The sequence below is a fragment of the Platalea leucorodia genome, assembly GCF_965183815.1.
Source record: "Platalea leucorodia genome assembly, chromosome: 1".
Taxonomy (NCBI): Eukaryota; Metazoa; Chordata; class Aves; order Pelecaniformes; family Threskiornithidae; genus Platalea; species Platalea leucorodia.
The window spans coordinates 2,808,843-2,822,791 of NC_138823.1; the positions used below are offsets into that span (position 1 = coordinate 2,808,843).

Sequence of the window (13,949 nt, forward strand, 5' to 3'; positions counted from 1 at the left end):
CACCTTCCTCACATCATGCACAGGCTGCTCTGCAGCCTTCAGCTTCCAGCAAAGCCAAACAATGCTCCAGAGGACACAGACGTGATATCCTCAGGATGGTGATAAGATCTGCAGGTTTAGAGATGGAACCATTCAGGAAGTCCTGCTCTGGATCCAGACAGGCTTTCTTGTGCTCATAAAAGGAGAATAAAATCAACCCAGCAAAGAAGTACATGGAGGTACAGCTGCTCTACTCTGAATTTTACACACAGAGAGTGCTGAGCATTCCGGTAGTGCAGGTGTTTGCCTCTCCTCCACGCATCTGACTCTGCCTTGAAGTTGCTTCAAAGATGCACCCTGTTGGCTATTGAGTCATTTGAGTTAGAGTACACCAGGGTAGGCTTTAGGTTTCCCCAACCTCCTTTCTTTGCCCACACTTAAAGGCCTGGAGCTGTGAATCAGAGCTCTCCACCAGCACATACAGATGCCTGTACTGTGTTATTACATTCTCAGCTCATAGAAGGTACCACACAGGCAAGCACCAAGTGAAATGCAGCAGAAATGCACCAGGGAGTGGGCCTGGAGTCCCTTCATGCAACCTGGGAAGTCACGTTAAACTTCCACCACGTGCCACCGAAAGCCCGCAGTAGCCAAGGGCACGTGGTTGCTAAACTTATCCCCTCCCATCTGCAAAGGGAACACGAGTAAAGGGCACCATGGCTTTAGAGCAAACAGCAGTAAAGAAGAGAGCAGGCAGGGATGCAGGCAAAATATGCAGCCCCAGTCTGGCATGCACAGCATGCTGTGCAGAAGTTTATGTGTGCATGTCCCCCTGCGCACACACGTACACAAACACTCCATAGCTTCTGCAAGCATTTAAACATATATTGTGCACATGTGGCTGGAGACTCATTGCACAAATGAAGGACGGCTTGGGTTAACAGCCTTATCTGGGTACTCGTGTACATTTGTACACATGCACAGGTACTTCTGTGTTGTCCACACACAAACATATACATACAAATACTGCCTTGTACTTGCCGATACCTGCATACCTCATGTGTGCTTGTGTTCACGCTGGCACACCAACAACACCCTGCAGCCCTGATTCTGCACAGAAGCGCACTCGCATGTGTCCGTACTCACACTCAGGCACCAGCACTCACTTGTTCCCACACATTCACCCTTTTATATCCTTGCACATATTTTGCACGTGCCTTTATATGAATACATAGCACACACACATGGACATACAAGCCATCCTGAACCCCATGGTGCCCTGGCTCACAGCGCACACTCAGCACTGAGTTGAGGTTAGGAATCGCACCACTGAATCCAAAGCCCCTTCGCAGTGGGAGCATCCTCTAGGTCTCAGTATCTGGCTTCTGCCAGTTCTGTAAAGGGAATTTATTTATTCCATCCATATTCCTGACCTCTTTACTAGGGAGGCAAGGGAAAAACTGGAGCATTTAATTCAGAGTTTCTGAATCCTCTCTCCTCTCCCCCTTTTCCTTCTGTCGAAAGCCATTAAACCATGCTCTGTTGGCAGGCAGCAGAAGCCCTGTATCATGCTGCTCAACTTCTCCTGCATCCTGTGCTGTGAAAGGCACTGGAAAATAAGCCAGCTCCTGCTTTGCCAGTCCCACAGACAATGCTGACTGCCGGGCAGTAGCTCAGCAAGGGCCAAAGAAGCGTGACTCCTCTCCCGAATTGGGGATGGGCACAGCCCTGCGGTCTGCTGGTACCTTGCCAGCTGCTTTGTGCTAACCGGGAACTGGACCACCTCTTTCTTGCAGCACCTGGAAGTCCAGGTGACAAGGTGTTTCAAGGAAAAGGTGGCCTCGAGGTAAGGCAGATGCCTGGGAAAATAGTCCCATGGAAGCAGTTCTGCTTGGTGCTTCCAGCAGCCCCAGAGCCCAGGCTGAGCAGGGAAGTTAAATCCTCAGGCTCTGGAGGTGTGACTGGGTTTCACTACATTAGTCCTGGTTTTGCCTGCTCTCATCCAGGGCTAAAAAGGGTCTCCTGGGGCCATAATTCAACCTGCCCAGTTGCACACTGCAAGTGCAGTCAGACAGACTGAATTAGGGGGTACTTTTAACTGGGTTTAACACAGAGGAACTAATGGGAATATTCAGATTAACCTCCCCGCACACCCCTGTGTAGACAGGCTTTGCAAGCACAACGCTGCCTTCTTTCACAGACATCGCCTCAATACCTCCACAGAAGCACTCAGGAAAGGCAGCATTTGCAGGTGGAGCTAAAGACGAAGATGCTAGTTAAGGGCAATGGACCTGGAACAGGAGTACTGGCAAGCCCCAGCACAAACACCCTGCATGGGATCACATGAAGGGCATGTCACTGGCAATGTTGCTCCCCCACAGCCAGCTGCAGTGTTGCAGCAGAAAATATACAATATATAATATGTCATGCATAGGTCCAAAGAGGAGAGAAGTGCACTGATTTCTCACAGGGCATTGGGGCTGCAACAGATTCCCTCCCTAGCTGTATCTGGGGGGACTCATCCATCTTTGTCAGCATAGGTAAGCTGTGTTACCACTTGCTCCACAGCTCTGGCAGGGCCATTAATGCACTAGGTGGTGGACAGAAGAAAAGGGAAGCTGTTTGCTGACTTTAGAAAACTTTTCTTCAAATGACAGGCATTGGGAGATGGATCAACTGATGTGATGAGTAAAAAGTGTCCATGAGATGCTATAGATACAAGCCCTCCTCTGTGATGTTTTTCTGGTGGCAGGGAGTAGTAGAAGAAATGGACGTATTGTACATGCCCTCCAAAGGAAACCAGTGAGTAACCACCAAGACTGAGGTCACATTAAAGTCTCAGAAAGCACAGAAAAGAAAACTTCCTGCCTTTCTCTTTATCCAGTGCATCAGAGGCTTTCAAAAAGTAGGGTGAAGCCCATGGAGCCTGTGTCCTGCTCCTCACACTACCTTGCACCATGCATCAGTGCATGACTTTCCTGTAACCATGCAGAACATGCAATCAGGAATTTGAACAGCTTGGGACTCTCTAGATTAGATACTGGACATCCCACCCTGAAAATAGGAATTTCAGGCAAAGCAGCTGCACTGCAAGACTCATGGGATGGCCGGACCATAAACACCCCAAAGAGCCCAATTACCCTATGGAAAAATTGTGAGGCCTGACAGGCAATACCTCCTTCTAGGATGTTTTGGGGGCTCCTCTGAGGTGTTCCAGACAAAACAAACAAACAAACAAAAACACCCCCGCAAACTGACTATGACACTGCAGAGCTCTCCCTGTGGATTGCAGTTGTGTGTGATCACCTTCAGTTCTGCCAGCTCTTGGTCCACACAGCTCTATCAACTGTAGTCTTGAAGGACCAATATACACCCTACAGCTCAAGCAGTTCCTGTCTGAAAAGAGCCCGTGAGCAGGACTGTCCTCAGCATCTATGAGCTATATTTTAGGATCCTGTAGGTTTCCAAATGGGGACAGATTGATAGTCTACTTTGTTTGGCAGCATCATAAAACATCGCTCCGTGCAGTTGCAGACCCTCGGGGGAGATTTCTGCCTGACATCAGCTGGGCATCAGATCCAGCCCCGGGCCAGGAGGATATGATTTAGCCTTGTCCTGCTAGCTGCTGCACTGTTCGTCTTCTTCTCCATGCCTAACCTTGCTGCGCACGGGGCACCTTCCTAAACAGTGAGGTCTGCATTTCCTAAGTTAGATAGGTTAAAGGCTTTAATTACTGGAACAGATGATCTTTCCCAAGGGAAGGTAAGAGTGTCCTTGAATCAAAACCACAGACTCCTGAGACACTTTCTCTTCCAAGAGCAAAAAGCCTTTTATGCAAATATTTGTGAAGGTTTGGAAGGCCTCTCAAGATCAGTTATTATAATGCCTAGCTATTATTATGCTCATCTTGGAGACAGAGAAGCAGAGAAAAGTTGGTGGCTGGAGCCAGACAGCTCCTCTAAGAGCAAGCATTCCCTGTGGGATGAGAGGTCCTGTGGTAATTCAGACCTGCTGGATCCCAGCCTCTGCAGGTACGGGACTGGATTTCACGCTGGCATGGCACAATGCTCTCTCATGCACCATGAGCTAAAATACAAGACCTAGCTGGCTGGCTTGGTGTCTGCTGTCACCAAGGCAGGACACTCTGGAGGGGAGAATTATCATTCACTTGTGGCTGTGGGTCTATCTATGGCACCTGACAGTCAGTCTAATCCCATGGTCCCTCTACAGACACTGGATGACTTGTGACTGTTCCCTTTCATCTCACAACAGTCCCCATCCTTTGACCTGATCCCACACTTAAAGAACACCAAAACCCAGCTCTGGAGGTCTGAGTATACAGTCTCATCAGCCCCATGGGGTAGCAGGACTGCTCTGTAATACTAACTAGCCCTGCATCTTCTGCTGCAGCCATGAAGCGATGCTGCCACCACTAACAACAAACTTTGGCAACTGTCTCCCCATTCCCCTTGGCACATGGCATCCCTGTTATGCACCAGAGCAAGGCAGACGAGAAATAAATACAAATCTGGTGATGCATAAGAACATGAAAGAACATAAGATGACTGCATCCATCAATTCCCTCCGTCCTGTCCCAACAGGAGAAAGAGGGAGCAGGAGACCAGATCCTGCCTGAGTTTTAACTTCAGCAAGGCTAAGCAGCTAATAATTACTCCAGATTAATACCCTTGGAGGAGAGCCAGAGAATCCCAAATCATTCTCCGATTTCAACTTTCAATTTACCCAGCTAGTGCTAAGCTCATTAATCACACTTGCAGCACCCAACACAACAGAAATTAGTCCCTGATCTTCTCCCCTCTTATTTCATGACCTGAGGAGTTGGGGGCAAGAGGAAGAGAAAAGAGATGGAGAGGTGCCACCCACGAATCTAACAGTCACTCAAAGGGGCTAGGATTAATAAATCAAAAATCCATTATTAATATTACAAGCTTAAATATCTATCTAAATGCAAATGAATGAACACTCAGGGGTTCTTCCTCTTTTTTTTTTTTTTTTTAAGTGCTCTGTTCAACAACTCCATCTTGGAGGAGGCACATGGCCACATGATAATTGTCTGTTCTAATTGCAATTTTACAGTTCAACCCTTCATGGCCCATGGATTTTAAGTCGCCTTTAAAGGGCTGTGGCATATTTTGGATGGGATTGAAAGCTCAGGTGGCTGCAGTAACAGGCAGGAGCTCTCATGTGAGGATTGCTTCCAGTTTCCTGCCTCTGTACCTGTTCAGTCACATCGGCTGCAAGGGGTTAAATCCAGAGGCTGGTTCACTGGAATCAGGTGGAGTTTGGATCCCCAAGATCTGCAGCCTCAGATGGATGACTGTGAACACAGGGAAGGTCCCCCTGGCCAGCCAGCCTTGGAGCAGGATTATGGAGAGCCTGCAAAAGAGCAAGCTTAAGCGACAGCAGTGTCTTCTGAGCAAGCAACACCATGGCAGGCTGGCTTGGGCTGTACAGGGAACATGGCAGGGTGAATAACAGACAGAGAAATGAAGCTGTAAAGCCATTAAATTGGTCAGAGCTGGGAAATGGGATTTCCTGAGATTCACCCACTTGCACAACTGTCTTATGAGTTTTATCAGTGGGAAAACCTCCAATTTAAAGAGGGGGTGGCAGGAAGGAGAAGGTGGGAGCAAAGAGAGGAACCCATATCAGTGTGGCTGAACCTCAGGGTTTCCAGGCCCAGAGTCACCAGTCATGATGTCTACCATGTACCAGGCAACAAACAGGTCCAGGGTGCAACCTAAAAATCTTGCTCCAAACAGGGAATAATTATGCAAAACTGTGATGCAAAACCCTTGAGAACTCCAGAGTGCTGTTCAAATTTGAGGTGAATATTCAGGTCTGGAGAATAGGATTTGTATAGTTTGCCTTTCATTAGACTTTCCCAGGAGGTGGCAGTGGTAGCAAATCAGCCTTAAAATGTTGCACAAACAGCTTTGCAGCTCCCATTGCCAGAGCTCACCGGATTGGATCTAGCTGTGGAACATCCCCTAGCAAAATCTGCTGACATCAGCATTTTTAACTTTTCAACCACTTGAGATTGCAAATGTTGGTTGAAAACACTTGCAGACGTGCACACACACACCCCAACGCACACCGAAAGCAGAGTCTTAGCGGCAACATTTGTGCAACCAATCTGCTGGAGTTTTGGAAACCATCCTTGACAACTGAATGACAGTGTTGGTGCCAAGAAATTGTCTGCTTGACTCTTAGCTGCGAGCCCATCCTTTCATGCTGTGGAGTTAAAAAGGATTAAAGACTGAAAGCATTCCTAACACCCCATGCTCTCAGAGAGACAACAGACAGTTGAACAAGCTGCCAAGCCTTGGGAGCAAGTATATGGAGCAGCCAGACCTCCCAGGACAAGGCAGAGGTGACGACGTTGAACTGGGCACTGTTTTGTCTCCAGATCAGCAACAGCACTGAAGCCCCTCAAGCCACGTTCAGCACTGGGCAACCCTTCATCTTTCTCGTACCAGGCACCTTTCAGTTCCAGCTACGACAGATAAGTACCCAGCCTGAATGCCACCCCTCTCCCTCAGACCCAACCATGTGCAGAAAGGATTTTGCTCTTTTGTTGCTCAGACTACAGTTAATTAAATCCAGCTCTGAGCATAGCAAGGAAACACCCCCATCTTTCTGGACATAACCCTCTCTCGAGAACCTAGAAAGCCAAGAACAACGAGATGATGTGCAGAAAAAAGGGGACATTGGTTCCAACTTCTGCCTTTACTTGCCAAAAAATGGATTTGTATACAAGTGCTTTAACCCCATTCCAGCATGGAGAGACAACAGATTTAGCAGAGCAGGCCAGTCCCTATCCAAGCCTCCTCCTGAGTCTGCCCACCTATAGACAACCCTCTACTTTGGGCTGACTACAGACTCAGTAATATAATAAAATCCCATTTTAGTAATTTCATGAAGGTTCACCTGCATCCTGACATGTGAGGTCAGCATAGCACACAAGAGGCAGACCTTGCTCCTGCATCCCAACCATCTTCTAATGCTGGAGCAATTTTCACTACAACCCAGAGGGACCAGTTCTGCCCTGGGCTACAACATGGGTGTGATTTCACAAGCAAGGAGGCCCTCTGGGTTCTTCAGCTTTGCTTTGGATCCACTCATACATGCCAAATTAATCACAGACCAACAAGAACAGTAAGCTGACTGCAAATATGTTGCCCGCCTATGAGTATATATGCTACTTAATGGAGCATAAAAGGAGAAGAATAGAATCATTTTTCAGATACTGCAGACAATAATAATAAATAATAATAATAAATGCAGAGGTATGTGCCAAATGCATGAGATCTCAAGGAGAGAAACTGTAAGCAGAAAAGAAGTCAGGTTGGTCCTCAAACTGAGATACAAAAGTCAATGAAGTAAAAACACCACTAAATCAAAAACTTTGTATCCCAGTCAAGCTCACTCAGGATTTAAGACCACACTTTCAGAGTGTACTTTTTTTTTTTTTTTTAAGATACACACTCTCTGACAACTGCTTCCCATATGGGATTTATGCTCCTGACTGTTTGTGGTAACTTTGGATTTCTTTTTTTCCTGCTGACCACAATCACATCATTCAACACCTCCTGAACAGCACCAGTCATTGTAGGAATCCTGGCAGAAATCATTTTACTATATCACAGCAGCACAACACCTACTTCCCCACTGCAGGCTGTATTTGCAACAGCGGGCTCTGATTTTGCATTACTCTCCTTAAGGTGAACAATTTGGGGTGAGCACTGAAGAGAGCCAAGCACTGCTATGTCGAGCTCAATTTAGGGCAATCTGCGAATGACTCCACAGCCTGGATCTCAGTCCACGTATTCCTCATGTGGGAAAATCCAGAATTGGAAGAGTCAAAATAAGGGGCCACTTTTGCAAAATGTAGGCTGAGGTCCAAAGCAGCAAAAGAAAATGCAAACACCCCTTTCTGTGAGCAGAAGTGCACATGAACATCCCTGCTCTGACACTGAGAGTTGTTTCGCTGGTACAGATACACGATACTCCTGGCACACAGGGCCCTTCACAGGCTATACTGACAACATCTAATTGCAAATCTTTAAATATAAGACCCATTTCAACTGGCACTAAAAGACAATGCAGTAAGAAGGGATGCATCTGCATGAAGAAAGGAACACTCCCCAGCAGGGCAAAGGACTTTGTCAGCCGTGAAGGTGGATGTAAGAAAAACCTAAGTAGAGGGAGCAAGTGGCTGCGACAAACTTACACATCACTGCTAAATTTGTGATGGTTTTACCCCAAAAAGCAAATGAACCCATGAGAGTAAAGAGAAACCCACAGAACTCACCCATCAGTCTCATCCCATAGGATGCAGGTCTGGTTGGTGGTTCCCTGCCAGGAGAGAAGAAAGGGAAAAATGAAGTAAATCAGTGCCGTGCTATTTATGGAGTATTTGGAGCAACTAGAAAGAAATATGCAGGTCCTGTAGAAGAGCTTCCACTACTCTAAGCATGATGAACCTGTGATACTTGAGATGGGCAGTCACAGATCTCAGTTCTTGGAATAGCTTCTTTCACCCTTGGCTTGAAAGACAAGAATAAAATGGGCCTCAGTTTGTTCTGCATCACCACCACTGCAGAAGGATTCAACTCTGCATCTTTCCTAACTCAAACTACTGATGTTCTTCCGTTTTCCTCCTCTCACACAGAATCCTTTTGCTGCTCCCTTCTGGAAAGTGATTCAAATACAGCATGTGTCTTTGTGGGACACAGTACTAGGAAGAGCCACAGCCCTGCAGGAGGTGGCCAGGTGTATTTAAAGCCCCCTGGAAGAGGTTTACCACTGATTCCAGCTGCGGCTGTCTTAGACCACTTTGGAAAGTCCTTCCCAGAAAGTCCAAAGCAAAGACACAACGGATCTAATATTCATGTTGCAGAGCCTCAGGAGGACATCTGAAACCCACAACAAGAACAGGCCTTGGGGTGTGTAAATGTCCATCACATATATCTGTTTAGGGTTGAGCAGGGGAACCCGGAGGGGCTCTTTGACTTCCTTTTAAAGCACTGATAGCAACAGTAATATTCATGTCTCCAGCAGTATCTGACGACCACAAAGAACATTGCAAGCATTAATGGAAACAACCTTTCCCCTCCCTCTTTCCCACCTTAAGGAAGATCATTGTTGTAGCCCATTTTTGAATGAGTGCACAGTTGTTCTCCCATGATCATGCCCACAATGAAATGCTGTGAACTGGGACAAGTATGCCTGTGTTCCCTGTGCAAGTAGTGCAGAAGCAAACACAGCTGCAGGATGGTGCAGGTTCCCAGAAAAGACTTACATTGTACAGGTGGGAGAATTCAATTTCCAAGGGGGTGAGGAAAGACCGGGGAAATGGCTTCACAGTCACGGAGATGACTTTGGAGTTCAGAACAGTGCTGTTCCTGGGAAGAAGAGGGGAAAGAGATGCTTTAAAGGGGACTGAGGGAGAAGAGCAGTGAGTCCCACTGCATTCATCACTGGTGGTACAAAGTTTAGTGTACCTGGTGCAGAAGGAGTTGGCCCCGTTACTTTAAAATACCATCAAAGACACTTGTTGCTGATTGACCCCATCCTCTGCCCTTTGAGCTCCCCTCACAGGCACTCTATGTTTATTCCTCCAGGAACAGACCCCTAAAGCCTTTGGACTTGAAGGCTGTATCTATCCTGTACGAAAATGGTCCTGGCCTCCTTTTCTGTCCCCGACATGAGGAAACAGAGCTCATTTCATGTTTGTTCAAACCCTCCCCCCCATTTTTCCTCTCAAAGGCTGGCTTAATCTGCACTGCAGTAAAGTGCTGGGCAGGGGGGTAGTGGACTTTAACAGCATATCCATGGGGCAGCACATGATCCTGTTCAGTTCACTACTAGAGGCACTGGTGTGTATCTATCTCCATCCTCTGAGGATCCAAAGCAAATGGAAAGAGGCCAAACCCTTCATGTGGATGTCTAAATGTCTGTGACCAGACAAATGCTCTAATAAATCTGGCAGCCCTAGGAGATTTGACTGCCGGGAGAGGCAAAAAGGGAGGAGATGTCTCCCATACCTGTGCTCCTGCTCCCTGGAAAGCCAAACCCTTTGTAGGCACTTCCCTGGACACTGGACATCTAAATACACAGGGGTTCCTGGTGTTTCTGCAGCAGGAAAAGACTTGGGTGTTTAAATAAGCAAAATGTCCCCACAAGCAGCAGTTCAAAATGCTGCCCCTCTTATGTTTGCCATGAAGGAACCGGTAGTAGAGTGTTAGCTCAGCATCAGGCTGCTCCCAGCCCTTCCAGCACCCACGGGCAAGAGAAATCTTTCCCTATCCAAATCTCTACCAAATCTATAGGCATTGGCAAAATCTTTCACCTTTCTTTCTGGGTCTTATCTTCCTTTTACAAAAGAATTGCATGGAAAAGATTTGTCCTTGCTTAAGAGCAAGTGGTTTAAAAAAAAAACCCAAACCAAAAAAATCTTGGGATCGTCCACAGATGTGTAAGTGGATACTCAGAAAGCCACTATTCCATCAACATTGGAGGGAACAATAACATTGTTCTAGCAGAGTAAAGAAAAAAAAACCCACATTTTCCTTAAAAAAAAAAAAGGAAAAAAGAAAAAAGAAAAAAAATCAAGAAGCAATAAAGCACAAATATCAGTCTACAAAGGAAGAGTAAGGGGGGAAGTCAATGGGAGTAAATATCAGCTCTAAGCTTTGAAATGTAGGCAGCTGTAGATAAGCTAAAAATGAGAGCTGCTGAAAGGTAAACGCCAGTGCGTCTTCATTAGTAGCTGGGTCCGTAAGGGTCAGTTCTTGCTCTGTGCTGTTGAATATTTGCATGAGCAACCTAGATGACACAGAAACGTGCTTTTGAAGGCTGCAGACCACGTGAGGATTGATGCGGTAAACAAAAGCAGAAGCAGCATTTGATTTTTCAGCGTGGCAAGTTGTTAGCACACAGAAGTTACTTGTGCACAGACTGAAGGTTGCTTAATGGCCAAGTAGTCACAGCCCAACCAGAAGTTATCCCAGTGCATCCAAGAGTCAGGAAAGGATCTGAGCTTGGAGGGTACAAAGTCTGCGTGCAGAGCTACAGGCTCTGCTCCGGGGAGCTCTGACCCAGAATGGACCCGGGGAGATTGACTTCAGTGCAAAGAGCTGTGACAGAAGTGATCCTGTGCAGGAACAAGGAGATGAAGCAGTCATCTTCTCTCTGCACCCCTCCTTGTCAGGATGCCACTGTACCGTTGGGTTCCATTCCACTTCAAGGTGGGGAAAGAGTGGAGAGAGTTCAAAGGAGAGACACAAAATTGATCCAGGTGCTAGAAAACCAGACAAAAGATTTCTATTGAAAGGCATGTCTGACAGTTCGTTGCATGTGGGGGATTTTTCAGTCGCCCACCCGAAGGCCCAGTGCCTGGAAGTGAAAGTCAGACAAATTCGTCCTTAAAATAAGAGACAGTCTCCTAGCAGAGAAGGTAATTAAGCATCTGAGCAGCTTGCCGGGGGAGGTGAGGCACTCAGCATCACGGGGAATCTTTCAGGAAGATGAGATGTCTTTCGTAAAAACACGTCGCAACCCAGCTTCTGGGAAGAAAACAAAACACATCAACGTTTGGCTTGGACAGGAGGTCAGATGAACTCAGAGGGCTCCTGCGTGACCGTAAGGAGTGTGCAAACAGCTGTAAACATGCTGTTTGGTACACGGGGCCGTCAGGTGCCAGGTTGTTGACTCTCGAACTGCTGCACGCGTCCTCCGCAGCAGTGCACAGCTGGGACCAAGCGCTGCTCACCTCCCTGGCTTGAAAAATCAGGCATTATGTGTATCCCATCTCAGTTGCCACAGCTGCCAAGAACCACGGGGCTCTCTGGATCCAAAGGGACAGAGCAACGTGTGGCTCAGATAAAGAATTGCTGCTTGGGAGGGGGTAAATTGGGACAATTAGGGACAGCTCAGCTGGTGCTGTTTCTCGAGTTAAATCTACATTTTTTTCTTTTAGGAAAAAATCACTCTGCATTGAATCAACGTGGTCAAACCCAGGATCTGGGTCCTTATTGCTCACGTGTACCCAGGAAGAGCTGCTCTCCTTTGTGGTCAGAAATATTTTTACCCCATAGGCAGGTGCTATACAGCTACACGGTTATTTAAAGACGTTCCCCTTTTGCTGTGTCCATTTGCACAGTGGTGAAGTAAGAGGTGCTGTTCTGCCGCTGCTGCTGCTGCTGCTTTTACCTCTTTTTTTTTTTTTTCCTTTGACTCTCCACAGGTGATTCAGGACTCTGGATCTTTTTAAAGAGGGACTGTCCTTTAATTAAGAAACGTCTTAAATCAGAACTCCCGCAGGAATGCTGTTCAGAGGCTGTGGCTGCTGCAGCTGCTGGTTATCAGAGCTCATTCACTGCTTGGCCAGAGAAAGCTGAAATACCGCTGGATCATTTGAGTCAATGATGTTTATTGCCCTTCTGATCTAATTCCCAGTGCTGTAATGGAAGATATTACAGAATACAGTTGGCTGGCTTGCTAATTCCTCTCTGCACTCACTTGGAGCTCTTTTGCCATTGCCAGTGCTAAATCTGTAGGTATTTAAATGATTATCAGTGAGGAGAGATGCCCTGGTGTTTATGGTAAATGGGCTCACGCTAATCAGTGCAGAACAGATTTAGAAGGTGCCTTAGGATGCTTAATTTACTGCCTCAGTACCAGCCTTGGAAAAAAAACGAGATAGTGAGAGAGAAAGGGAAAGGAGAGAAGAAAAGGAAAGGGAGTGCTGAACACAAAAGCTTTGGTGCCTGAGGCGGTTTGCAGCGTCCGGGAACATGGTAGACATGTGCAGCCAGGCGTGCTGCTACACTCCTCTCCCCGAGCCTGTCTTCTGCCGTGATGCTCTCGTAGGGCTCAGCGTAGCTGGCAGGTCCCTGGTAGCTTGGGAGCATCAGGGCAGCTGAGCATCCCCCATCTGTCAAGCCCCCCAAAATCCCTCGTGACAAGGAGGGCAATGTGAGAATCCGTTCCTGGAGGGCAAAGGGTGGCAGGCAGCTAGCAGGCAGGGAAGTGGCAGTGGCAACAGCACTGTGCCTCCCCTCATATCTGGGGTGCACGGTGCTGCACATGGATGAAGAAAACCGTCCTGCCCCTCCAGCAAGTGATATCTGTGATGCAAGAGCCTGGTCCTGCCTGAACATGCAGTATCAGTCGGTGGGGGTCAAAGTATTTGCACTGCCAAGTCAAAGTCTGTCTCGTGGCACTCAGTGACCTTTGCTATTTCCCTGGAAGACCAGGGCTCCTGTGGCCAGAGGGATCAGTAGGAAAGCCTGGTGATTTTCCAGCTGCTCACCCTCCCAAGGCAGCCCCTCTTACCTCTGGAGGGAGAGGATGTTGCCCACGTTCCGGTACAGCACGGTCCCCACCACGAAGACGGAGGAGTCGTCCGTCTCTGCAGGACACCAGAGAAAGGGAAGAAGACAACAGCACTGAGACAATCGGGATGTCAGCTGTCCCAATGGAATACCCAGATGCAGGATTAGACCTTGCATGGAGGGGGTCTCTGTTGGGGTATGGCCAATACCAGGATCAGTGTGGTGGGATGCAGTGCCTGCTGTCACCACGCCGGGTCTCCATCAGTCCCAAGGAAGGGCTCAGCGCCTTTGGGGTGACCTGGTGCCCCAGGTGTCTGCCCTCATGCAAGGCTCACTCATCCCAAATGACTGGCCTGGTGTTCTCCCATTCAGAAATCCCACTAATCCCTCTGACAGCACCACAGCAGGCAAATCTGCAGGGTGGAAAGGTCTCTTGCAGCCACCCACAGGCATTCGGACACGTCTGCAGCTATCGAGCCATCAAAGAGAAGAGTTGTGCTTGGGCTGACAAGGGCAGCCAAGAAGGGGAGATGTCCCACTGCACCTGGTTTGACCCCACAACTCGTGTGCTGCCTCGGGAGGCCACAGGGGCCACAGTCTCAGATGAGC

The 13,949-nt window shown here is 47.8% G+C and overlaps 1 protein-coding gene across 1 annotated transcript in view; it reads right to left on the minus strand.

Moving 5' to 3' along the window:
• The window catches only part of ADGRB1 (adhesion G protein-coupled receptor B1), a gene marked incomplete at both ends in the record, with an annotated part of 199,586 nt that overhangs the window by 104,738 nt on the left and 80,899 nt on the right, over window positions 1-13,949 (minus strand). Inside the window, 3 exons of the mRNA XM_082307543.1 lie at window positions 8,315-8,358; window positions 9,305-9,407; window positions 13,342-13,417. Of these exons, the coding sequence (XP_082163669.1) occupies window positions 8,315-8,358; window positions 9,305-9,407; window positions 13,342-13,417 (223 nt within the window). The remainder of the gene's footprint in view (window positions 1-8,314; window positions 8,359-9,304; window positions 9,408-13,341; window positions 13,418-13,949) is intronic.